Source organism: Episyrphus balteatus, chromosome 3 (genome assembly GCF_945859705.1).
Source record: "Episyrphus balteatus chromosome 3, idEpiBalt1.1, whole genome shotgun sequence".
Lineage (NCBI taxonomy): Eukaryota > Metazoa > Arthropoda > Insecta > Diptera > Syrphidae > Episyrphus > Episyrphus balteatus.
Window position 1 is genome coordinate 2,584,275 of NC_079136.1, and position 26,534 is coordinate 2,610,808.

A 26,534-nucleotide genomic window follows, 5' to 3' on the forward strand; every position below is an offset into this window, starting at 1 on the left:
AAAATCAGCACTTTTCTACTTTTAAAAATACAAATTCAGTTCGGAAAGGGTACAAAAATTGAAAAAATTGGAACAAATTACATAATAAAAAAAGGTGGATTTCTTAAAAAAAAAAATTTGTATCTCCGTTATTTATGGAATATTCTCAACAACGTTATACTATTTTGAAAAGAGAATTCAGAATTGTTTAGTTTTCATTCTACATGTCGCACCCTCAGTGAAAAAGAGCGACAACTCAAAAAAGTTCATTTCGAGAAAACGCTTCTGCAAAATACATACTGACTCTAAACTTTCCCCTATAACTTTCCATTGGACAGCAATTTAAATAATGTCAAAGCTCTATTACAAGAACCATTATGTTTATTTTGTAGTTTTAATAAATTTATTTTTTAAAATTGTTTAAATTAGGAACGAGTTTGACTTTTAATATAGTAGGAATTGGATAAAAACAGTCATAATCTTTCGAATTTTTCGTTTACGTTAACAACAAGCCCTTCAAAAGAAAGGTAATTTAAAAAGCAACATTTCCTCATCATTATCTCAAAAATGTCATATTTGACTTTTTTGCACTGAGGGTGCGATGTATTTCAAAATCTAGTACTTTTATTCCGTTGCAATCAAGTGTAAACAAACCCTAACGTAATATATCATTTCGATTCGAAGCGGGTGCTTTTACGTTACGTTTACGTAAATTAATGAACTGAACGTATACCATGCATACGAAACGTCATTCGATAAGTTGTATTGTTCTCTCGTGTTCGTAGAAAAATCACGATTATTTATTATTAATTATAATGGAAAAACAAACCAGAATGTAAGTTAATTAATTAATTCTAATTAACACAATTCGAATTTATAAAAAAACAAAAAAATTCTAGGACAAATGCAAACAAATTAAATGCAATGCAAAAAACTATAATGGCTGAATTTATGGGTTCCCATCCCAGTCTGGCACAAAACCTTATCACAACTTGTGCTAAGGGAAGAGCCATAGCCGAAAAACTGTGGGATACTTTAACCAATAAACTAAACAATGCTGGTCCTCCAATTAAAGATGCAAAAGCATGGAAGAAAGTATAATAAATAAGCCCAAAATACACTTGTTTTTAAACACAGTTAATATGATTCCCATTTACAGGTATTCGCCGACCAAAAGTATCAGGCAAAGAAAAAATTATCATTTAACAAGACTCTGAGGAAGAAAGGCAATGGTGATTATCTGTGCGAACAAAAACGACTATCTGTTGCCAATCAGCTAATACTAGAAGCCAGTGGCGTTAAGTTGGAATCGCTAGTATATAAAAACACAGAGTCACATTCCAGCACAGCATCACCAGTTTCTTACAACGAAAATGGGAATACTGAAATTAAAATTGAAATAGATGATTCCATGAATTCACTTGATTCACTTTGTTACGTTGATACAACGAACAGGGATGCAGAACAATTGGAATATGAAGATGAAAAGACAAATGATACAGTGGGAATACAGAATACGTTCAGCCAAGATGATTCCATTCAATCATTGGTCAATAACTCACTGCATCAAGAAGAGCAACAGGAAGAAGAAGAAAAAATACAAATTACCAACATATACCATGTTGAAGATTTCAATAAACGAAAACTTAACTACAAAGATGATTCTATTGATGAAGTGGTTCCGAACATCAGAAATGATAATAAAAAACAAAAACTTGACCAAGACGACAATACAAGACATAAATTGGTTCATGAAATTACCAATTCAGTTACATCAGAATTCCAAAAGAGAATCGAAACTAAACTAGATCGATTACTTGATATTCAGGAAAGAATGTTGCAAATTAAAGAGGAAAAACACAAGAGTGTCATTGCATTGAATTTGATTAAGTTGCAAATTAAAACTATGGAACTTGATAAGCTCAAATTGAAAGCGACTTCTTCTCCTCAATAAAAATCCATTAAATTCTGTTTTTCGGAGTTTTGAATTTACAAAGAAATGCCAATGACAACCAATTATTTATTTACTTTTGTGTTTAAGTCAGAGATGTTTTTAAAACGTCAAAAAAGTATCTAATTTAAAATGAGTGTTGCTGTGGCATTCTTTTAAATCGGAGGAGAGAGTCGCATTTAAGTAGTGTAATTTGTTTTATTGTATTCAGAAGTATTATTAAATAATTTTTATTTTTTATTAATTGTTTTTTTTTTTTGTATTTTTATGCAGTCAATTGTCAATATTTTTCCTGATATACAGTGCCGAGCAAAAAAATAGCAGCGATTTGATAAATATTTTAAATAAAGCATTAAACATTAAAAGAGCTTTGATTTCGGAAACTTCTTAAGTTTCATTAAAATTTAAATTTTAGTAAAAATGGAATTTAATTTATTTCTATTAAGCTAAGAAATAATCCAAAAACAATATAAGCCTCAAATTTAAGCGAGCAAAATAATAGCAGTGATTTTCTTTTTCTATTAAATTCAAATAAAACAAGGGCGAAAAAAGTTCAATTAAACGGTATTTTATTAGAGAAAATGTAGTATTCGCTCCCATGACCGTTATTTTTAACTACCGCTTAGCAACGACCTTCCATGAAGTCGTAAAGTCCATGAGATCTTTGAGGTGCTATAGATCACCAAACCTGCTCAACAACGGTTCATAGCTCCCGTTATTTTAAGTTTTGGCTTAAGACACATCTCCTATTATATCCCCCTAAAGTTTCTAGAAGGGATAGAGGTCTGAAAGACTGAGCAGGTCACTTAATGACCTCAATCTTAGTATCTTGAAACCATTGCCTGGCTGCTCTGCTAGTGTTTCTTGGGTTATTATCCTGTTGGAAGACCCATTTAAGCTTCATTTGGTGTCGGAGTAATAGCAGCATAATGTTTTGCAAAGTATTCAGGTACCAGAGCTGTATAATTATACTTTTGATACAAGATATAAGGCCAAGTCCATAGTAGCAGAAGTATCCCTAAAACTTAATACAGTAGTCCCTCGATAATGTGAACTAATTAAAACAAGGCGTTTTCGAATTTTAGAGGGATTCACATTACTGGAACTTTTTCCAATTGCCATATAACTGATTAAAACATTCTTAAAACCAATGAATATTACAGTTATTTTTAGCTCAGTTTAAGCCTGTACTGAATAAAGAAAAAAATCAATAAAGTACAAGTAAAAAAACGTTAAAAAACTTGGTATAAAAAGATGTAAAATGTTAGCACAAAAATCTCCGACCTGCAGCTGCTTTCAATATCTTAAGAAATATCAAGACAAATAACAGTTATCCACTTTTCAGACCTATACAAAGATTGCGTGCACGAACGAGAAAAACATGCAAGCTTTTGCAAAGGAAATTCACATTATAGAGTCTAAAAATGTTCGAAATTCACATTACAGAGATGACAATGAACATTTTTGGCGATTCACATTTTAGAGAAATTCGCATTATCGGTAATTCACATTATCGAGGGACTACTGTATTAAACCCTCTTTATTCTTTTGAATATTCTCTGGATTGATGAGAGAAAATTGGTTCTTTATGGTGATTTGGGGTCTCGGCAATTTGTGTAACGACCACGGAAAACTAAATTTAAAACTAGATACATTAAAAAAACTAATTAACTTGGAGGATCCAGTATAAAGTTTAAGGGATACTTCTGCTACTATGGACTTGGCCTCATATCTTGTATCAAAAGTACAATTATACAGCTCTGAATACTTTGCAAAACATTATGCTGCTATTACTCCGACACCAAATGAAGCTTAAATGGGTCTTCCAACAGGATAATAACCCAAAAAACACTAGCAGAGCAGCCAGGCAATGGTTTCAAGATACTAAGATTGAGGTCATTAAGTGACCTGCTCAGTCTTTCAGACCTCTATCCCTTCTAGAAACTTTAGGGGGATATAAAAGGAGATGTGTCTTAAGCCAAAACTTAAAATAACGGGAGCTATGAACCGTTGTTGAGCAGGTTTGGTGATCTATAGCACCTCAAAGATCTCATGGACTTTACGACTTCATGGAAGGTCGTTGCTAAGCGGTAGTTAAAAATAACGGTCATGGGAGCGAATACTACATTTTCTCTAATAAAATACCGTTTAATTGAACTTTTTTCGCCCTTGTTTTATTTAAATTTAATAGAAAAAGAAAATCACTGCTATTATTTTGCTCGCTTAAATTTGAGGCTTATATTGTTTTTGGATTATTTCTTAGCTTAATAGAAATAAATTAAATTCCATTTTTACTAAAATTTAAATATTAATGAAACTTAAGAAGTTTTACTTAAAAAAATTTCCAAAATCAAAGCTCTTTTAATGTCTAATGCTTTATTTAAAATATTTATCAAATCGCTGCTATTTTTTTGCTCGCAGCTGTACACTTACCGTAATAATTATAAAGCAGTTGATTTAATTCGTTTTTAAATATATAAAGAATATTAATTTTTACTTCAAATATGAAGAGAAGTATATTTTAGTACAAGAAAGTTAGTAAAAAAACAAGCATTTTGTGGAACGAAATACAGAAAGGCTGAAAGAAGGGTACTAGAAAAGCTTAAGTCCCTGGTTTTTGAAAAACTAGTTTTCAAATTAAAAAAAAAAACAAAAAAAGAAATAAAAAATAAACATTTAAAAACGAATTTACTTAATTAAAATAATGAAAATCATTTTTAAGGAGCTTATCAGCAAGCAAATTACTGCACAGTCATGTCTCCCCCATTATGTTTAGCATTTTGAGTTTACGTGAATTATTTTAATATCTAAAAAGGATTATTTGAAAAAATGTATTTTTTGTTTAGTTAAAAAAAAAATGAAAGACATTATTATTTGTGCAACTGGTTTTAATTTTTCATCCAAAAATTACTAACCTTCCTTGAATTGAATTCATAACAAAAAAAATACGATAGTTTACAAAAATTCTTCAATTTTTTCAAAATTTTGAGAGTGAAAACTAATTTTTCAAAAACTTTTTATCAAAACAAATTGATTTATTAAAAAATTAAAGAATGAATGCTTGACTTAAAACAAAATATACCACAATATTTTAAGTTAAACCATTATTTTTTGTTTATATTTTGAATAAATAAGTGGAGGAAATTGCCCGAACCACCAAAATTTTTTATTTTTTGGTGTATGCACAAGAAAAGATACTTCTATTCCCTACAACTTTGGTATAGTAACTTCTTCGGTCAAGCCAATAGTTTGGGAGATATATAAATCGATTAGCGTTTTTCAAAATGGTGGAAGTCCCTAGGGGGTTTGCGGGCGTCCCGAGAACCAGGAATTAAGCTTTTCTAGTACCCTTCTTTCATTTCATTTGAAAAAATCAGCCTTCCTGTATTTCGTTCCACGAAAAACTCCGTCTCTCCTGTACTAATTGTGGATTGTTTGCCACCTTTTATTTTCATTTAATTTGAAATTGAAACAATTATTTTTCTTCTTCTGGAGCGAGTTGGAAAATGAATTAAAACCCATTATGTCGATTTCATAAGTAAATTTTTTTGGTAATTTTAAAATGCGGCGTGGAAAATCCTTGAACCAAGCAGAAATGAGCAAAATTAAGGCTTGTCATGAAGAGTGCTTGTCTAAATGGAATTGATTCTAGATGATTAGAAAGGACCGATTGCGTAATTGATAATTCAATTTACAAAGGTGACAAGCTTATGGTCACCTAAAACGATGAGGAATGAAGAGAATTTGACAGCAAGAGAAGTTTTCGAGAAAATTAACTTGATAGGGTGAATAGGACAAGTGCAACAAATAATTAAGGTGGACTTAAGCCATTCCTACGAAAGTAAATGTAAAAAATCGGCGCCCTTTCCCGCCTTCGCCTAGGTGAAAAGCATAGATTGTGGGGATGAAAAATGGAAAAACTTTTAAGTTCACCGATGAGAGAAAGTTTAATTTCAATGGCCTAGATAGTGTACACATCGGTTTTTTATTCCAAAAGTTTTAAAAACCTCGCAGATTGACGATCTGTGACGAGCAACACAAGCTCGTACAATTGTTGAGCAATTCGTTGAGCAACGATCTCTAACTCGTTGGTTGAATAGAATTTTTATCAATTTAAAGGCATGAAAGCTCAAAAACATATAAATATTAGACTGGGCCAAAAAAAAAAATATTTTTTTTTTTGAAAGTTATTTCGAAAATCTTGTTCAGGATGATTAAAAAAAAAAAATTTGGTGAAAATTTGAGCCGTTAAAAAAAATTTTAAGAGGTGTATCATCGGTGTTTTTTATTTTTATACATGATATGATGTTTTACAACAGAACTGCTAGACGATCAAAGTAAAAAAAAATTCTGTTCATTTTTTCTTATATAAAATTAAATTTCCTACAAAAAAGATCTAATTGAAAATTTTCGTCAGACGAGCCGTATTCGAGTAATTAAGCTTTTTAAATCGAAGTGTTTTTTCAATTTGACTGTTTCACTTTGGAATTTTGTGATGAGCAAATAAGTGAATAGAAAAATAAAACCACGACAGATTCTTATAGGAAATTTAATTCTCTACAAAAAATTTTCCCTAAATTGAGTTCTAAAGAAGTTATTCACGATTTAAATCGAGAAAAAAATTAAAAAATCAATTTTCAATTTCAAAATTTTCTAATTCACTGAAAATCAAATATTTTCAAATTAGCAAGATGTTTTCTTGTAGGGACTTAAACGTTCTATAAAAAGTTCCCTGGCAGCAAATTAATTGCTTTAACCGTTAAGAAGATATTCGTATCAAAACCAATGCCCACTGATTTCAATAGTTTTCTTATGACAAGTATGCATTGCGATTTGAATACGATTATCTTCTAAACGGTTAAAGCAATTAATTTGCTGCCATGGAACTTTTTATAGAACGTTTAAGTCCCTACAAGAAAACATCTTGCTAATTTGAAAATATTTGATTTTCAGTGAATTAGAAAATTTTGAAATTGAAAATTGATTTTTTTAATTTTTTTCTCGATTTAAATCGTGAATATTCCAAAGTGAAACAGTCAAATTGAAAAAACACTTCGATTTAAAAAGCTTAATTACTAGAATACGGCTCGTCTGACGAAAATTTTCAATTAGATCTTTTTTGTAGGAAATTTAATTTTATATAAGAAAAAATGAACAGAATTTTTTTTTACTTTGATCGTCTAGCAGTTCTGTTGTAAAACATCATATCATGTATAAAAATAAAAAACACCGATGATAGACCTCTTAAAATTTTTTTTAACGGCTCAAATTTTCACCAAATTTTTTTTTTCATCATCGAACAAGATTTTCGAAGTAACTTTAAAAAAAAAATGTATTTTTTTTTTGCCCAGTCTAATAAATATATATGTATAAACAGCCAGTTAGTACTTATTCCCCAGATAGAAAATCAATTTTTCAACAGTCAGATATAGCTTATTCCTAGAATAAAACATTTAATAGAGGAATAAAACTATCTACTTCTTTCAGAGACGAATAAAAATTATTCTAAGGAATAATCTCAACAAAAACATTGTGTCATTTGTCAAAGCTGTATTGATAAAAAATACAGTGGAACCCAAGAAAACAAAAACAATTATGAATAAAAATGACGTTTAATTTTGAATATTTTTGAATTTGACTTTTTTTTTTGTTATTGTGTATAATTTTTTCTCGAAAAAATCGGCTCTATATGAATTAAATAAAATAACAAAGAAAAAATAGTACAAATTGTAATGTGTGCTATTTACATTTCCATGTGAATTACCAGGCTGCAAACTAATATGAAGACAAAAAAAGTACCGTTATTTACTTGGAGGTGTAACAAAAAAAAAGGCGTCGCAATATCTTTTTATTTTTTTTGCCAATTTTAGATTCTTAAAAAATATATGTACATTAGAGTGTCCCAGCCTATAAGGGCGAATTTTTTTTTTTTTCGTTTTTGAATACGCATACCCTTTAATTTTTTTCTAATTGACCCTAATAACTAAAAGATAGAATATAATAGAAATCGGATAACGATAACACCAATACGATATTATTATGATACGGCGAAATCATCAAGTACTTACATGTATCAACGCAAGTCGGCACGGGTTGCTGTGGCCCTAGTTACATGAAATTTTATGTATACGTGTTTTAACACGATTCAAAAATAGTTAGAGGGTATGCGTTAAAAAAAAACAACTATAATTTTTTTGGGACACTCTATTAGAGTCATTTACATGTAAGTACTTGATGATTTCGCCGTATCATAATAATATCGTATTGGTGTTATCGTTATCCGATTTCTATAATATTCTATATTTTAGTTATTAGGGTCAATTAGAAAAAAATTAAAGGGTATGCGTATTCAAAAACGAAAAAAAAAAAATTCGCCCTTATAGGCTGAAACACTCTAATGTACATATATGTAGATTCTTATAAAACTATAAAATAATTTTTTTTTCATCGGATTTTAGTTTTTCTGCATGTACCATTTTGCCACTCCCTAGAGGCTAGACTCTTGGGTTTTGATTTAATTTGAGTGAAGAAAACTTCGCAAAGGTTTGGTTTATTTATTACTTCTGCTTGTTATGAATTCCGCCTCTAAGTATTTTTCAAAATAAGATTTTTTTAATGTGGTAAATTATACTACTTGATCATAAAAGTCTTTAAAAAAGAATTGATAATTGATAACTACAAGTTTTGAATTCAAAAAATGTCTACTGACTTCACTCTCAATATTAAACGAGTAAAGTTTACTTAATTTTACTTGCATGCGTCAGTTATTCTACTGAGTTCAGTTTAATATCTATATTGTTTGCTGTTGACGTAGATATCCATTTTTATGCAAAATTAGTTTTATTTTATAAAAAAATATACATATATGAGTATTGATAACATTCAATCACCTTATAATGACGTATTATTATATATAAATTCTTCTTTCATAGTTTTATTTATATAAAATTTTTTCCGATATAGTAGTTACACATTGCCAAACCGGAAACTATTTGACGCATTTTGTGATTGGATATCTAATAGATGATGAAAAATTGGTCACATTAATAAATTTATTCTGATTGGTAATTTATATAATCGATAAATATTAAATTATGTTTGAGATTTCTTTTACTTTAAGTTTTAATTTGATTTAAAGAGTGGTTAGGATTACTAACCTTTACAATAAATGGAAGAATTAAAATCAATTTGTTTATTAGGGATATTAGTTTAGAGTTTAGGCAGACTTTTGTCAGTATCTTATGGCTTTATTTACGTCTGTTTATAGAATTTTAATAGACGATCGAGTAAGGAAAGAATCGAAAACACCAGAGTTAAACTACCGTTTATTCAACTTTGGTTTAAGAAGTTTGCGGAATGATGCAGCTGGAGAAGCCATGGAGGAATATTTTTTTTGCTCATATTGTGTGGACAATTATTTAAGAATAATAATAGTTAGAAAGTAAATCGGAGAGATAAAATCAATTTATGGATAAAATTTGTTTTCTAGCTGTGTTTATGATCTTGACTAAAGTATAAATGGTATAAGCTCCGGAATAATCGTAAGTTCTTTTTCATTTCTGCCAATGTTTAAAATGTATTAGACTTCAGGAGAATAATTGTAAAGGAAAAATAAAAATAATTATTTTCCTCCTTCATTCCTACCATTGCCAACTTTTTCACTCAACCTGGTTAAAGCTTTTGTTAAATAATTCCACTCTCCACTAGTCACGCATGAAGGACTAATCCTTGCTTGGCCATTTCATTCGCCTTTCGTTACCTTCAAAACCACTTTGGCATGGAATATAGGTATAAAACGATTGTAAGGCTTCTGCTCTACATTGAAATTACCTCTCTGCACTGATAAACCAATTTAGAGAATATCGTAGCCGAAACAATTGCCTTTTATTTTTCAGTTTTAGTTTTCCAGCTCTTTGATACTAATGGATCTGGGCTCAACCAACAAGCCGCCTCTCCAGCTAGCTCAGTCTCTAACAAGCTGTCTCCAGTTTCCCTCATCGAGTTGGCTGCATCGGAGTTCATATCCACCTCAGCCAGCCATCTTAACCGCTTAATGTTCAAGTTCATGTCTATGTCCCATACATCAGAACGGGGTTTAATCTTGTACACAGAACTTCCTTGGCATCGATTGCTCTTCTGTACTCTACTCTGAATAACTAGAATTATTGAAGATATCAATCTACAATGTTATCTAATTTGCATATACAAGATCAAAGGTACCCATAATCATCCTTCTTTGTTTGTTTATATTGCCTCAAACTAAAAAAAAAAGTAGTTCAAATTTTAACAAATAAGATCTAATCATCTCCTCATCTTACTATCAGGACATAAATCATGTCGATAAGCTAAGTTGGCTATTAACACAAACTATGCAAAATAATTGAAATATAACCAACTAACTGGATTGTTTAATTAAATCTTGATAAAGTTCCAAGTACCATTATTATCATGTTTTTCTGCAAAAGTCCAATTAATCTTTTTCGATCTTGATTTGCAACTTCTTTTGTTTTAAATATATTTTTAAGTTTTTAAAAGTGGCGATTATCTTATAATTGCTTATGACTTTCAAAGGTCTTTTGTTTATATACTTGAGACTTCTTCTAGATTAAAAATATACGAGTAATATCTCAAATGTGATTAAAATTATTTATTTTTTGTTTATTTTACTAAATTGAAATAAAAATACTATTTTTTTTTTGTTACAGGAATACCACAAGAGGTACCGCCAAAGGCATGTGAAAAGTTTATCACAGCAACCCAAGCTGATCCAAAAATATTTGCCAAAGTTGCAAAACTCGAACAAGATTCTTATCTGCTCTCACTTAAAAATATGGAAAAGTATTTTTAAAGACATTATTTTTTCTAATCCAAATCAATGAAAGAGACCCTTAGTTTATTACCCTGGAGGTATCTTTAAGTTGTTCTTTTTTTTTTTTTGTTTATTTTTTTTTTAATGATACTAATAGTGTTTTAAAAAGTTGTTCAAGTGTTACACCTTAAAGTGTATTACTGTGGAGTATTGACGATAATCTTTTGATACATATTGACGAAATAAAATTTCTTTACAAAAACAATTATTTGTTGATTTACAATATTCAGATTGTTTCATTATCTGAGGGAATCGAGTAGCGTTCCTGTGACGTTCAATTCGTCTCTATTTTGGACTTAACCGGGCTCTTCAAATCGTCAACAGGTTTGATAGTACCTAGTATCGGTTTGTCTTTCCATTCTGAAGCTTTAACTTTTATTTCTTTTACAATCATGTTCAGGTTGAGAGCTGACCAGAAAAAAAAAATTATTTGATTCCAAGAGAGATATTTCTTAACAAAACAAAATTTCTCTGCTCTTTTCTATTTCAAAATGTATGCAAAATATGCTCCAGAAAAAATCCCTAGTTTAAAAGTAAAAAGTACATTCCCAATCGACGGGTAACTACGGCAGGTTAGGGGTCAACTTCCAAACAAAATTAAAATAGAATAGAAACATGAAATAAAAAAAAATATTAAGCGGGAAAAACCTTTAAATCTTAGCCAACAAAGATTGTTGATTGAGTTTAAAAATACAATCATACATTAAATTATTTCTGTGATAATTTGATTGTTTTGAAAAGATTTCTTGTTTTGAAATACTAGAATAACAATAAACAAGGAAATTTATCCCAAAAGGAAGACGATACGATAGTCATATAATAAGAAAAAAAAAAAACCAGAACAACTACAACACGCATGCATTCATGTTTGTGATGATTTCGTTACAATCTTGGCAATCAATGTGTTAACACAGTCCACTTCACAGTTAGTAGATGGTTGGTGGGATAGCTATATACCAGCAGGTTAGACGATGGGAATATAACTTGAATGGTTGCCACATGTGTTGCCTTTATGAAACAAACAAATGTTTATAATGACTAAGTAAAAATGGGCAGAGTGGGTACGAAAGTAATGATTTTTATATTTTTTGCCATATCTTGAGGATCAATTTTTATAGTCAATAGTATCTATCAACTAGTTGATGATCCGGTTTTATGTACTAACTGGTATTTTTAAAACCATTGTGAATAGATAACAATGAATGAGTTTTACTTTTATCTCGTTTGACAATGACGTTGATTTTAAAATTATTTTACGGCTAGGAAAAATTGTTCGAAAATGTAAATGTTTATTTTTTAATAAAAAATATTTTATTTATGAACAGAATAGCAAACAATAGAAAACAATTAGGATGAATGGTGGAAATAATGGCGCAAAATCCTGAACTTGCAATGGGGATGTTGTCAAAAGCGGCACTTGCAAAAAAGTGAAAACCTGTCGCAGTGGGACTAAATAGCTTGAAAAGAAGCAAACATTTCAGGAAAAAAATTTAGGAAACTACGGGTGCTTTCATAAATGCATGGTTGCGCAAGTATGACGAATGCAAAGCTTTCATTAATGCAAATGACAAATGTCAGGTGTTCATAAATACAAAACGCAAATATTTAATTAAATATAAATTTAAACTTAAAGAAAGAAGAAACATGACGTAAAAGATGATACAGCTTTTCTTTGTTTCTCAATTCTGTCAAAATATTAATTGGAAATTCAAAGTTCAAGTCAAAATAACAAAAATAGCCGCGAATTTCTTGGATATAATAAATTTGTAAATATTGACAGAAATGTTTAAAAAAAAGTTTTTTTTTTTTCTTAAAGGATGGAATTAAGATAATATATTGTTATTTTGGAGAAGAGGCTGAATTGCAACTTAAAAAAATTGACAAATGACGCAAATTAGAAAAAGTGTTCATAAATTCAAAGTAAAATACATGCACAAATTGTTTTTCTGACATTAGTCTGATCGCAAATGACCGCATGTAAACAAAGCAACCATGCAATTATGAAAGCACCCTACTTCTTTAATGAATTAGAAGAACTCTCAGACAACAGCCTACTGAACTTTGTCAAGTAAACCAAATAGCTCGACCAACCATAGCATTCATAGGTGCACACTTGTTTTATGAAGTTACAATATTTCAGAGTATCACAAGGGACCTACATTGATCTTAGTGTGACGGTAACAAAATCAACTGTCAGCCCATATAACCTAACCTAAACATTCACCCCTATTGTGAGTTTCATGTGGAATGTTTTCCGCCCGGAATATTTTTGTTCGTCCGGAATTTTAAAAGCTATCATGAGTTTCGCCCGAAGGGAATTAACATTTTCCGCTAAACTAGTTTCTTGTTCGACACCAAAAATTAAGTGAGAGAAGAGCTGTCGAATACCTCACAAGTTACCTGAAAAAAAAATTGAAATTACAGGGAGATGTCCGAACGTGAGCAACTTTTTTGTAAGAAATGACGAAGAAATTCGGAATTAATACCACAAAAACTGGGACAAGAATGTTACACCAACGAAAATCGGTACATATGTTTCATTTATAACAGAAACCAAGAATCTAAGTAGCCAATAAAAATATTTTAGGTGAAAGGGTGTTTTTTTTTTTTGTTAAATAAGGAAAATTCGAGAATAAGTCCGATAAAATCAATGGTATAAAAGTTACCCTTACGAAATTTATTAAAAATGTTGTCTTTTCCATGGGAATTACGAATAAAATAAATCTATACATTTTTTCATGCGAAAGGGTGTTTATTTTTTAGGTGAAGAGAAAACATGGGTACATTTGAAAAAGTGTGTGTAATAAACTAGTGGTACCCTATTGAAATTCAGCAATTATGTTACTTTTGAGATAAGAACAAGAATCAAAAGTGTCTATAAGAATATCATGGTTAATAAAAGGGTGTTTTTTGAGTGAAAACAAAAATGATGTTTTTATTTTTTTAGATTTTAGGTGAAGGGTGTTTTTTTTCGAAGAAACAGTTTAATCTGTAATTGGTCCCAAAAAGCCAATAATTCGTGTAAAACGTCTAAGAAAATTTATCATCGAAACCAAAAATAAAATGAATCATTGGCTTTTTTAGACCAATTACAGATTTAACTGTCTCTTCGAAAAAAACACCCTTTCACTTAATTTATTTTTTTTTAGTGTTCAATAAAACAAAATTTATTTTTCCGGTAAACCAAAATATACTTATCTAAAGGAGTTTTAAGATTCTTAGTTGAAATCTTTATATTTTATTTATATTCTGGTGTGAGAAATATTTTGCATTACCTAGATCCTTCATCAACGTATGTAGGTAGGTGCAGGGTCATAAGTCCACGGGCCAAAAGTCCACCCACTTGGGTGAGTTATTAGTCCACAAATCAATTATGGACTTACAACCCACCCAAGGGTGTCAGAAACCCACAAAAAAGTGACCCAGAACTCCCTAATCGTCCCGTTTCTGCCTGAACCACGTATCTACACAGCAAATTTTGTTCAGTTCTTAAAACAAATATACACTTTTCTCAAAATTAGAAATAGGAATTGAACAAATTGAAATCAATTTATGTTAAAGACACATTGATTGAGTTGTTTCCACACTTAAACCTTCGTATCTTTTCTTTCTGTAAGTTTTAGAGCAATTTTTAATAGATAAACAAATCTTTTAAAAAAATGTACTTACGAGGTTCAAGCAGAAACGGGACGTAATGTCGAAAAAGATGTGGAAGGTGCTGAAGAAATATTAATTTGTAAACAATGTGGAAACGTTCAATTATTTTCAAGAATGTTTTTGTATATTAATTTTTTTGGTTTTTTTATACCTAATTTTTTTTTCGAAAACTTCAAATGACGATTAGTTTGGAGTCTCATAGTGATAATCGCCACTGATTTGGGCAACTATCTCGCAAACAAAGCTGCCGAACTTATTATCTCACGGAGATTAAAAACAAATAAATCCCAATTGATTGGCGGAAAGCGAAGCGGAAAAAAATTTGCTCACATGAGAATCTATTTAAATTGCAGAAGCCAAACGCGAAGCGGAAAAAAATTTGGAGAATCAATTTTGATGTATGAAAATAAAAATTCGCGCGAATTTTTATTTTCACACCTCAAAATTGATTCTCCAAATTTTTTTCCGCTTCGCGTTTGGCTTCTGCAATTTAAATAGGTTCTTATGTGAGCAAATTTTTTTCCGCTTCGCGTTTACCGAGTTATAACATAAACATCTTTGGTGTTCGGTATTATCATACAAGTGCCAAAACGGGCTTTTTTCATTTAATGTATTCAAATGTTTATTCTAATGTTATAAAAAGCTTTTGAAATTATTGTATAAATGTTGAAAATTGAAGTAAAACCAATTTTTGAAAGTTGGTCTTATTTCACTTGGACTAATTTCATGGCACACCAATTGAACATTTACTGAATAAACTTTCGAAAACCGACGAGTATTCCAGTTTTGAATACTTATTAAAGTAATTTTCTGAGATTCACTCGAATTTAAAAGATATTTGCTTACCTACTTTTTTTTATAAATGTTTTGGAAAGATATTGCGAAGAAATTTAGAAGATGAGAGTTCAGCCGCATTATGAAATTTGGCTTTCATAATTGGTTACAAATTTTTAATCGATGGGCCAAAAGTTCACAGGAGTTTTGTGTGAACCTTTGACCCACTTGGATGGGTTGTAAGTCCATAATTGATTTGTGGAGCTATGACTCACACTAGTGAGCCAATAGTCCATTATGGACTTTTGGATCGTGGACTTTTGACCCTGCGCCATGTAGGTAATCTCGATTCTGAACTATAATCGATCACTTCGAAAAAAAAAAACTAAACAATTACCTTTAACGAACTAAATTCGAGTTGTTTGGCAACCATGCCCAGATATTGCCAGCCACTTTAGCCGCACTTTTAAATTCGCTGTATAAAATAATTCCTCACAGTGTTCCATCTTTAGTTGTTATTCTAAATTCGTTCGTGAACAGACGTTCTATCGATAGTATTTTATATTCATGTACGTAAAAAAAAAAACTTCCTAGGTACATATATTTTAAAAGAATACGTTAGAATATAATTTACGAATCTATTTTGTTTGATTACATTTTGAGTTGAGTTGACCTGTTGATTAAATTTATTTGAATTGAATATTAAATTTAACCGTTGTTGATGGGTTAGAATTAAAATTTCTTATTTTATTTGATTTTCTCGGAATTGTTTTTAATTAGAATTCATGCATATTGATTTCTTGAAAAATGTGAAATGAAAAGAATTGAATAATTCAAATTCAAATCTTGGATTTTTATAACGACTAACGAAATGTTTTTACTTTGTTTATCTTACCGGCGAATGCGTACCTACCTTTCTATTCTTATGGTGTTTTGATATAAATTTTTGGTGAAAGTCAGTTAATTTTATCATATCAACGTAGATAAGAGTGCATAATTTTAATTCCAATAACTAAGAGTTATTTTGTAATAAGAGTGTGAATCAATGAAAATAAGAGCGCACTTTTGTTTTTCAAAATTTTCTCTAGGATTCATACATTGATGGTGTTAATGTGGGTGACTTCTGGGCTGTTAAACTGAAATCAATTAATAACTAATTTAAAATATATTTTGCCCTATATAGTAGTTGAAAATATAAGATCAACACTTATTAAAACGGTGACAACAAACGGTAAGAATCTAACCCCTATTAGTCTAAGATCCCGCCATAGGACGATTTACCCTCATCGTTATACCACATGAGAGTTATATTGTCTTATATTAAATTCAAAAATTTGAATATTCAGAATTTTTAGAAATTTGAAATATTAGTAGTGTAAACTGAGGTGAATTTAGAAAAAGGCATATAAGCTATTTCCTTAACAAAAAGTGGTAGAAAAATTATTGATACTGGAATCGATAGATGTCGTTAATATATGTGCCCTTGATTATGAAAGTGGACTAAGTCACTTTTTGCATTGTTTAAAGAAAAACTTACATAATAATTTTCTTATAACGATTTAATTGTATTTCTTTTATGAAATCACTGAAGGAGCAATAAAGAAATTTATTTACTGCAATTTCGCGTTCAAATAAACTTTACCCCTTAAATAATAATTATTTTTAGGCTAGATTTGATGCCATTTTTAGGAGTGACTTAGTCCACTTTCATAATTAAGGGCACATATAAAAGTCACACAAACAAAAAAAAAAAAAATGTAAAAAATCTCCAACTCGAAATATGGACGTTTAAAAGTCAAAACCCTGAAATTTTATGTTTGAGAAATAATTCACCAAAAACACTGGTCGGTAAAACACAAAAGTTGGGAACAAGAACTTATAAGGTGATTTATATTAACTTGATGTTCTGAATTCAAAATGTTTTCAGTGTTTTCACTATTTTCTCTATAAAGAACCAAAAACAAATTTTGAATGAAGTGTTTTTTTTTCACGTTGAATATAAATATTTTTCGGTAATAATTTATTTTTTTTTAGTTTCAAAAGACCATAAGTTACTTTAACCGCCAAGATTTAGAGATATCATAAATTATCATAACAAAAAAAAATTATTTTGAAAAAAAAAACACTATAAAATATGGCTTTTGGAGACGTGCCAGTGAAATTTTGACTTCGGTTTCGGAATCAGCACACAAAAAACCTTTAGAAAAGTATATAGTTCACTTCAAAGCTCTATTTTCGTTGCCAACCAGTGAAATTAGCACGAAAGGTTTTTGAAATATTTAAAATAATTAAATTATTTAAAATAATTAAATAAATAAATAAACGATTGCTGGCTGAAAATATGTAACTTGACACGTATCTGCCAAATTTTAGATTTAAATTACAGCCTTATTACGGTTGTCAAAGATCAATTTATTGACAATTGAAAAAATTTGTCAATCAATTGATAAATTGGTATTATGAACGCGAGTTGACAAATTTTTGATCCATTGTGAACAAAGATCAAAAATTTATTGTGAATGGTGCAAATCGACTTTTGATTTTGACGTTTAATGTTTCAATTTTATGTATTAAATCATTTTCGTTTTTCCATCACACGTGCGTCGCAGTCGTTGTTATTTTATTTAGCTTATTATATTGAAAAATGTGGATATTGAATACAAAATAAATGATGCCATTTATTTTAAGTGTTTTCTCAACGTAGGAGAAAGATTGTAAGTGAAAAACGAATATTGAGACAGCTGCAAATTTTAATACGCTCGCAATGGTGTTTTTTTTTTTATTGGTTTTAACTTTTCGTAAAGAGATATGTATCTAAAATTACATTAAGGAAGGCTTCCTTCGAAAGTCTGAAGTTTTCGATAAATCTAAAAAGTAAACCAAAATTTAATTAAAGTAATGAAAAAAAAAAAAAAATTATTCATAATGTTCTGCAAAATCCACCGGGTTTGAAGCACCGCGTAATTTTCTTCGAATCTTTGCTTGCTCCAAAGTATTTTCTTCATCAATTTCATATTCACCGAAAAATAGACATGCTTCTGACTTTCGCGACTCTTAAAAATATTTTATCAACAAGGAATTTGTGATTGACTGAAAAATTGACGAATACCAATTTTTTTGACAAACGTAATACCGAATTTGTCGATGGTCCTATTCACAATAGTTCTTAAATCTGAATTTTTATCAAAAAAATTGATAATTAAAAACCATAATACCGATTTATCAATTTTGTTGATAATAGTCAAATATCGTATTGAAATTTGACAACCGTAATAAGGCTGTTAGTTTTTTGGCTTTTTTGTTTTTGAGAAAAATTGCAGATTTTTACATTAAAAAAAATTAGGGGTGGTACAAACAGCTGGATCAAATTATAAATGCAGTGGACTTTTTCTAATGCTAAAATTTTCATGAAAAGAGTTAAAAAGATTACGAAGAGTGGTAGAATTTATGGAAAGACCTTTGGCTGCGTTCCTTTAGAGGTGGTAGACTACTTATAAGGAGAAATCCTATCAACTCGAGTAAAAGATGAAGTGTTAATTGTAGTAGGTACTAGACCACAGACTTCTCGTAATTCGTTTGTATCTCTTTTTCTCAGATTTAAATTTAGAAAAACGTTAGTTTGATAACGTTATAAAAACCAGATGTTTTTTTCTTCAACCAATATTTATCAATCACTAAAAATAACGAAAAAATTACTTGAACTTAGACAATATGTGAGGTAGAATAAACAACTAAACTAAACACATTTCGTCAATATACGGAAGTTGTTATTGTTATGAGTGTTTATTTAATAGACAAAAATAGTTGATGTCTGTTTGTCTGAAAATAATATGGTCACAAAATAGTTCCATATTTGCGATATAAAAGTTTAAGAAAAATCTATTTCTCTTAAAATTTAAGAAACCAAAGCTTTAAGGGACATTTGCTGACGAATGTTAAATTTCTGTTTACCTAGGTTCAGGACATTACAAGACGTAAAAAAAATAATGAAACGCTTGATTAGACCCTTTTCACAACGTCATCTTCAGGTCGACAACTACGATTCAACTTCAATTTAAAAAAAAAATTCGGGAAATAACATCTGTGTTTTGAAATTTTGAAAAAGCAACTATCTTTAATTTCACATGGAAGTAAAACATTTACACAATGTAAAAATTCATCTGTATAAATAGGGTGCTTTCATAATTGCATGGTTGCTTTGTTTACATGCGGTCATTTGCAATCAGACTAACTATTTGCGCATGTATTTTACTTTGAATTTATGAACACTTTCTCTGATTTGGGTCTTTTGTCAAAAGTTTGAAGTTTCAATTCAGCCTCTTCTTCAAAATAAACCAATTCTATCCTTCAAGAAAAAAAAAATCTTTTTTTTAAACATTTCTCCAAATGTTTACAAAATTATATACAAGAAATTCGCGGCTATTTTTGTTATTTTGACTTGAATTTCCATTCAAAATTTTGATAGAATTGAGAAATAAACTAAAGCTGTATCATTTTTTACGTTATGTTCCTTCTTTCTTCAAGTTTAAATGCATTGCGCATGGGAATTTTTTCATTTGCACATTTGCGCTGCAAATATTTGCGTTTTACATTTGAATCATTTATTTGCAAAACATAATAAGTCCACTTTTTTTCAAAATTCGTTTTTTTGACTAAATTTGTACTCCAGGGATAACCACGTCTGTCTTTAAAATATCAACTATCTACTCCATCTATATCCGATTTTACAGCTACGCGAAATATTTTTTAGTATCAAAAACAGAATAAGTCCCGGACTTATCATCTTTTGAAAATAAACAACAGCTTCTTTTTGTGTAAATGGTATATTAGATTAATGGCTGAAAATCTTAAGTTTAACGCTACTTTAAAGTTAAATTAGCAGTCCGGACATTGTATTTTATTCTCAAATACAATTGTTTGATAGACTGGGGCTAAAAGCAAAATTGCATATCCATTTAAAAACTAATTTCACATCCGTTTATTTTCAAAGTATGATAAGTCCAAAAGCGTTTTTATTTTTTATCTTTTGAGCTATCGCTCCAAAAATTAAAAACGAAACGGTATTTTGTAGCTAAGCAAGAGTTCTACAGAATATATTTTTTATAAATTTTTCTACGCATATCAAAAGAAAATAGAACGTTTTTTTCTTCTCCTGAAAAATTTAAAATCATGGACTTATCATGTTTTGCAAATAAATGATTCATTTATGAACACCTGACATTTGTCATTTGCATTAATGAAAGCTTTGCATTCGTCAAACTTGCGCAACCATGCATTTATGAAAGCACCCATACCTACCTAGTTAAATTAATATTTTTGAGTCATTATTAACCCTCTGTAGGCACACCTCTTTTTTGCGAATTTGGTTTATACTTTTTAATGTCGCTAGAACTTTTTTCGGTCTCACTATTTTATAGAGAATCACATGTGAAATTGATGTAGAATATTCCGAGGAATTCGAGTATTGTATTCACAATTCAAACAAAATCTTTTTTCACCCTTATAAAGACACTTTTTTGTGACCAATTTTAATTTTTGTCCTGCCAAATTCGCACCAGCAGTGTGCCGACAGAGGGTTAAACAATCAATTCAATCAATGCAATCGTTATATGAAAAATACCAATTGACATGATTCACTATAAAATCAGAATCAACAACCAACTGAAATGTTTAAAGAAATCTCTCTTGTCGAAATCGAAATTATTGTTGCTTAACATTGTATGCCATCATTTTGTTTTTCTTATTTTTATTGAAATTAAGAACATTAACCTTTAGTTATTACATAGGTATTGAAATTGCACTTATACATACTTTTTTGTTCAATTTCATAAATAAATAAGGAAATGATATATGAAAGCTGATCTTATGACGAGGCCGATGAGACAAAATATCGAAAGAGTCGCGTTTTTTTTTCTATAACTCCAGTAGTTACTCATTTTCCATTTTAAATGCAAAACAAACTATGCAATTAATTATGTGTTTTGTTTTGTGAGGAAATAATAAAACGAGTAGATACTGAGTTGTAGAAAAAACTGGGCTAAAACACCTGTGATACACTGCTGCTTTGATACTATTGTAAACACCCGTTTTAAAAACTTTCCATTAGGTGTGTTTTTTTGTTTATCTATATAGATTTTGTGCATAAAAACGACATCGGGATTTTTGAAATCCATGCAAACATTTGGCACCACTGTACATATATGTACTTTGGCAGCTGTCTGTCAAAAATGTTGCTTTTGTTTTTTTTTTTTTTATTTTAACTCCGAAGTGGGAAGGCCATTACATCCATGTTCTTTGTATATATAATCTTTTAAGGCAAACGTCAGTGTCGAAGAAAAAAAAAAACAAAAAAGAGAAAAATCTTTTTCCGTGTGTGAATGAATTTTATGTTGTTTTGTAGACTCATAAATGTTTTATTGTATTGTTTTTTAAATTTTGTTTTTATTTTCGATTTTTAGCCATTTATTGAATGGAAATGAAACATTGTTAATTGTAAAAAAAATGAGGATAAATATTTTTTCTTGCAGTGGGATAAATTTCTGACAGCTCCACATTTATCTTTTGATAGAAACATTTATTCTCGGTTTTATATTAAAGGCAATTCAATTTCTTAAAACGTAGGTACCTATGTTGTTTTTATCAATTTAATGTTTTCAACAAAACACACTTTTTTGCTAAAGCGTAGTACAAAGATCGCCCAAAATTTTTGTTTTTTATTTTCTGAGTGCTTTGTCAAAAATTATTTTTTTTTAGGAAATCAGTATTAATATAAGAAGTACTTTTTTGGTTAATTTATGTTTAACTGCTGTTCATAATTTTCAAAATGCTTTTACTTGCATTAAAAATATCATTTTATAATTTTTATTCAACGTGGCAGAACAACAGGTTCACCCTGTATTAAAATTTCAACACAGAAAAATTGAAACGTTGCAACGTGGAATTCACAATTTTCATCCATCAAAACCTAAGTGACTAATACTGTCTTAAATCTATAATAAACATAGCACACATGCATAGTAATTTCTCATTCTCTCATTCCATCAGTAAAGAATGAAGAAAACGAAAAAATATAATCTATTTACTTCAATTTCTCCTCCTTTTTTTCTCTTCTGTCAAATTTCAAACAGAAATGTATATCTGATCTCCTTACTTTCATTATTATTGTCAGAAGAAATTAATATAACCTTCTCTTTCATACAAAAAGTCCATATTGTAAAGTCTGCACAATCGACTGAAGCGCCCTCGCAAAACCACTCAGGTAGCGAACAAACTAAAAAATCTCCCCTCATGATAGTACTATAGATTATATATACAAAGTCCATGTTGGATGCAAACAAAAATTTTCATATGGCCATGGCATCCATGTTGGATTCAAAAAAATTGTTTTTTCACAAAAAACCAAAAATTATCTCTATATTCTTAGCTACATAAGACCATGACCATTAACATTAGTTGCGTCGTTCTTGTGTTATAAGCGTTTGAAGGTAGCCATATTGAATTTTTTTTCGATTTTTTAAAAATCAAATGTGAAAACTTTTTTATTTTTATTTCTAATTTTTCGAAAAAACTTTGGTAATTTTTTATACATATCTGTTCAACAATCTTATAAGGATCCATTTAAGACTTTTATCTAAAAAGTGCATTGCGTATATCTCGAGATATTAACATTTCAATGCAACCATGTCAAACAAATTTTTAATTATTTTTTTCTATAAGAGTCTTTTTCAAACCTCTTTTTCTCCGCTTTTTTTTTTTGTTAATATTTTCAGATATTTTTGTATGAACACAACAAATAAAGTACCTTGGCACTACTGTTTTTATCGAGAGAAAGTAAAATCTGGATAATTATCTGGATTTTTCAAAAATCTATACAGATAAAGTTTTTGTTGTTTTTAACACGTAAATTGTTTTTTTGCACAAAATCTATATAGATAAACGAAAAAACACACCTAATATTGTTTTATTTTTGTATACCAGAGTTCTTGTAAGCCGGTTATGGTGATCAGGTCAGTTTTCGAATGAAAATATTGAAATTATTTTGGGGAACGATTAGTTTCAATTTGTTTGAAATGTCAATCAGGATCAGTTGCCCTGAAAAATTGAAAATTTAATTTCAATAACAATTCTATATCATTTATAATTGGACTGTTATAACCAGGGCAAGGATTCTTATGTGAATACATATTTTACTTGCGATATAGGTACTATAGGGCAAGTTTAGGATTCGTAAAAAAAATCGAACTCGAGATAACAACTTTACATGACATTACGATGATGGAGAATGCCAAAAAAGTGGGTCCGGCAATTCTGTCTGTCTGTCTGTCTGTCTGTCTGTCTGTGTGTCTGTCTCTATCTGGAGCTGCAGCCTAAACGAGTGAAGTGATTTTCTTCAAACTTGGTAGTTAGCAGTTTTTGGTGATTCCCTAAAGGGGAAATTGAAATTTTTTTTTATGACCAAAACTAACGGTACCTGCCATATAACGAAAATAGAAAAGTTAATTTTTTTCAAAAACGGCTCTAACGATTTTGATTAAATTTTTTGTGTGTAGTACTACACATAAGAGCCAACTTTTGAAATAAAAAAAATATTTTTTGTACCGTTATTAACGGTACCTGTCATAGAACGGTTTTTTTCGTTTCTGAATATCTCGTACAACATTAACCCGATTTAAATGAAAATTTTTATACAAAAGTGTTTAAGTAAAGATAATATTAAACTTTTAGAAAATTTTCAAAAACCGTATTTTTGGTTTTTTAAAAAATATTTCAAAATTTTTTTTTGAAAAATCAATTTTTTGAAAACGGATCAATGAAAAATTTTGAAATTTTGTTTTTATGTGTAAATTAATATTTAAAAAAGAGTATAGAGTATAGAGTGTAAATTAATTATTTCTTCAAAATAGCATACCAACTTTTTTTTTGAAAAATGTTAAACATTTTTTATAAATAAAAAATTATTTTTTAAAAAAACGGCTCCTACAATTTTCGAAAATTTTTTTCTAAAAATACCTTTTTATACAAGAAATAAAATGGCATATTTGATTTTTTTTTTAAGATCATTTAAAACGGTCTTTTAATTAAGGGGTAATAACACCTTGTAAACCACGAAATCGAGAGTCATTTTCATCAGCGTATAAAACAAAGAAGAAATATTATTTTCTTTTGGTGTTTGTTTAGTTTAATTAAGTATATTAATAGGTAACAGAATAGGCTAATGTTAAATTTTTTAATGATGTGAAATTTTTTAAATGGCGGTGTAGTTCAGGATGATAGTAAAATCCTGTGCTCCCATCGGGCGACCAACTAACTCCTACAGTTTTTAACCGATTGGGCTGAAATTTTGTGCGGAGCTTAAAAATACTATTCTCTAGTGAAGTACGTAGGATTTTTTTGAAATATTAAAATTTAACGATTTTATAGTCTTTTTTTCAACGAACTTTGTTTTTGGAATGAAATAATTTTTTCAAACTAATGCCATTTCTTTAAAAACTAATATTTCAAAAAAATCCTACGTACTTCACTAGAAAATAGTATTTTTAAGCTCCACACAAAATTTCAGCCCAATCGGTTAAAAACAGTAGGAGTTAGTTGGTCGCCCGATGGGAGCACAGGATTTTACTATCATCCTGAACTACACCGCCATTTAAAAAATTTCACATCATTAAAAAATTTAACATTAGCCCTTAGAGGATATAATATATGGAGTGCTTGTGCTGTTAGTTCCGTAAAGCTTTTATAGGGGGCTCTAGTTTCGCTGTTTTTCGATGAGTGCATGCCTCCATTTTATTTTCATTTGATGGCTGTCATCAACAAGCGTGTTTATTTGTGTTTTGGAATAAAAAAAAATAATTGATGGGATATGCTGCAAAATTTTCAAAAGGAAAAGCAGCCAATTAATTACCATTTTCAGGTAAAGAGAAACAAAAAAAAATATGAAAAAAACATCAATTTCTTTTTAGTTTTCTTCTTTTTTTCGAGGAATTCAAAAAAAAAGTGATATACCTACTGCCAGTATTTACTTGCCACGACGGTCGTCGTCCGACTTTGGTTCGTGAGGGGCGGCCCATTGTTCATTATCTCAATATACAACCAGGTAAATGTGAAATCATAGACTATGGTTCATGCATATAGTAATTTATATGGTACATCTTCCAAGAATGACATACGCCAGTTGGAAGGAGTTTCTTTAGTTCTTCAGATGGTTACTGCTATTTGCGGTGGTCGTGAAATTTGGTTTGGTTTTCATAAAAGTGAACAACCATCTCAATGGAAAAATATGTTAAATATTGAAGGTAAGTTAAATAATTTATTACTCCATTTGTTAACTAAATATTTGTCCTATTAGTTTCTGCAACGACATTCCATAAGGCACATCCAGTTATTGATTTCATGTGTGAAGTGCTCGATATCAGAGACATCAATGAACAGCGCAAAACTCATCGATTCACAGCAAGTCAAGCTCACTAAAGAAATGCCTCAAGTTCGAGATCACATCGTGTGCAACGTCACGTGTCCACCACCAAAATTGCAATATGGTGGCTGAGTTTCGAGTATGAGTGGACAAGTAAGTTTATAGAATTGAACAAATCTACTAACGTTCCTTTTTGTTTGCAGCAACATTTTCCTACACAAAATAAGATGAGTTTGGCATCGTACAATCAAGGTTATTGAGACGGGAAATGCTTGGCAAGCAATTCTTCACAGGAGTGGATATCCGTGTGTGGAGGGGCGGCATTTGCTCCAAGAAAGGTTGAAATTGCCGTGGGAGTACTTTTCTTTATTGTTGTGTTGTAGGTGAGTTAATTTTTTATCTCAATTTTAATATAAACCATTAACATACATTTTGTTTCGTTTTCAATAGACAATTGTTCATTCAAATTCATATGGCATCCTCGATTCTTGCTACGTAATTTGACTGTAATTAGAGCATTACTGCTTGTTCTAACTGAATCGAGAGTTGAAGGACGCAGTTTATTTGCTTGGATTCCATCATTGGGCGTGAAAAAAAAATTGTATGCAGCTTGCAGTCTCTAAAAGCCGTATTTTAGTCAAAAGATGTTTATTTCTATTATCAAAATAAATATTGTTCTCTAAGATATTGGAAGCTTAGAGCATTATGAAGTGCTTGTGCTATTCATTACGTGAAGTTTTAACAAAAACAAATATTTGTATGAGTTTGCTATTTGAATTTTATTTTATCGCCAAAATAAACAAAATATAAAGACAAATTCGATTTATTCTTCCAGGTTTTTTTTTGCGGTAAATGGATTCATAGACTCTAGCTCAACTATATGAAAACCCTGC

General features: G+C 29.8%; 3 protein-coding genes across 4 annotated transcripts in view; all 3 read left to right on the forward strand.

Moving 5' to 3' along the window:
• Positions 1–11,004, forward strand: part of LOC129914367 (uncharacterized) — a 30,111-nt gene extending 19,107 nt beyond the window's left edge. Inside the window, exon 4 of the mRNA XM_055993574.1 lies at positions 10,636–11,004. Within this exon, the coding sequence (XP_055849549.1) occupies positions 10,636–10,778 (143 nt within the window). The 3' untranslated portion in view covers positions 10,779–11,004. The remainder of the gene's footprint in view (positions 1–10,635) is intronic.
• LOC129914373 (uncharacterized) lies at positions 440–2,136 on the forward strand. Its single transcript, XM_055993588.1, has 3 exons — positions 440–814; positions 879–1,074; positions 1,139–2,136. The coding sequence occupies exons 1-3, from the start codon at positions 795–797 to the stop codon at positions 1,931–1,933; spliced, it is 1,011 nt and encodes a 336-aa protein (XP_055849563.1). The 5' UTR covers positions 440–794; the 3' UTR covers positions 1,934–2,136.
• A 4,720-nt stretch (positions 11,005–15,724) lies between the features above and the next one.
• The window catches only part of LOC129914370 (beta-galactosidase), a 35,868-nt gene continuing 25,058 nt past the window's right edge, over positions 15,725–26,534 (forward strand). The window contains exon 1 of one of the 2 annotated variants that reach the window (XM_055993582.1): positions 15,725–15,799. The gene's annotated coding sequence lies outside the window, so the exon portion shown is untranslated. Of the gene's footprint in view, positions 15,825–26,534 lie in introns of both variants that reach the window. The other variant, XM_055993583.1, reaches the window with a different exon arrangement.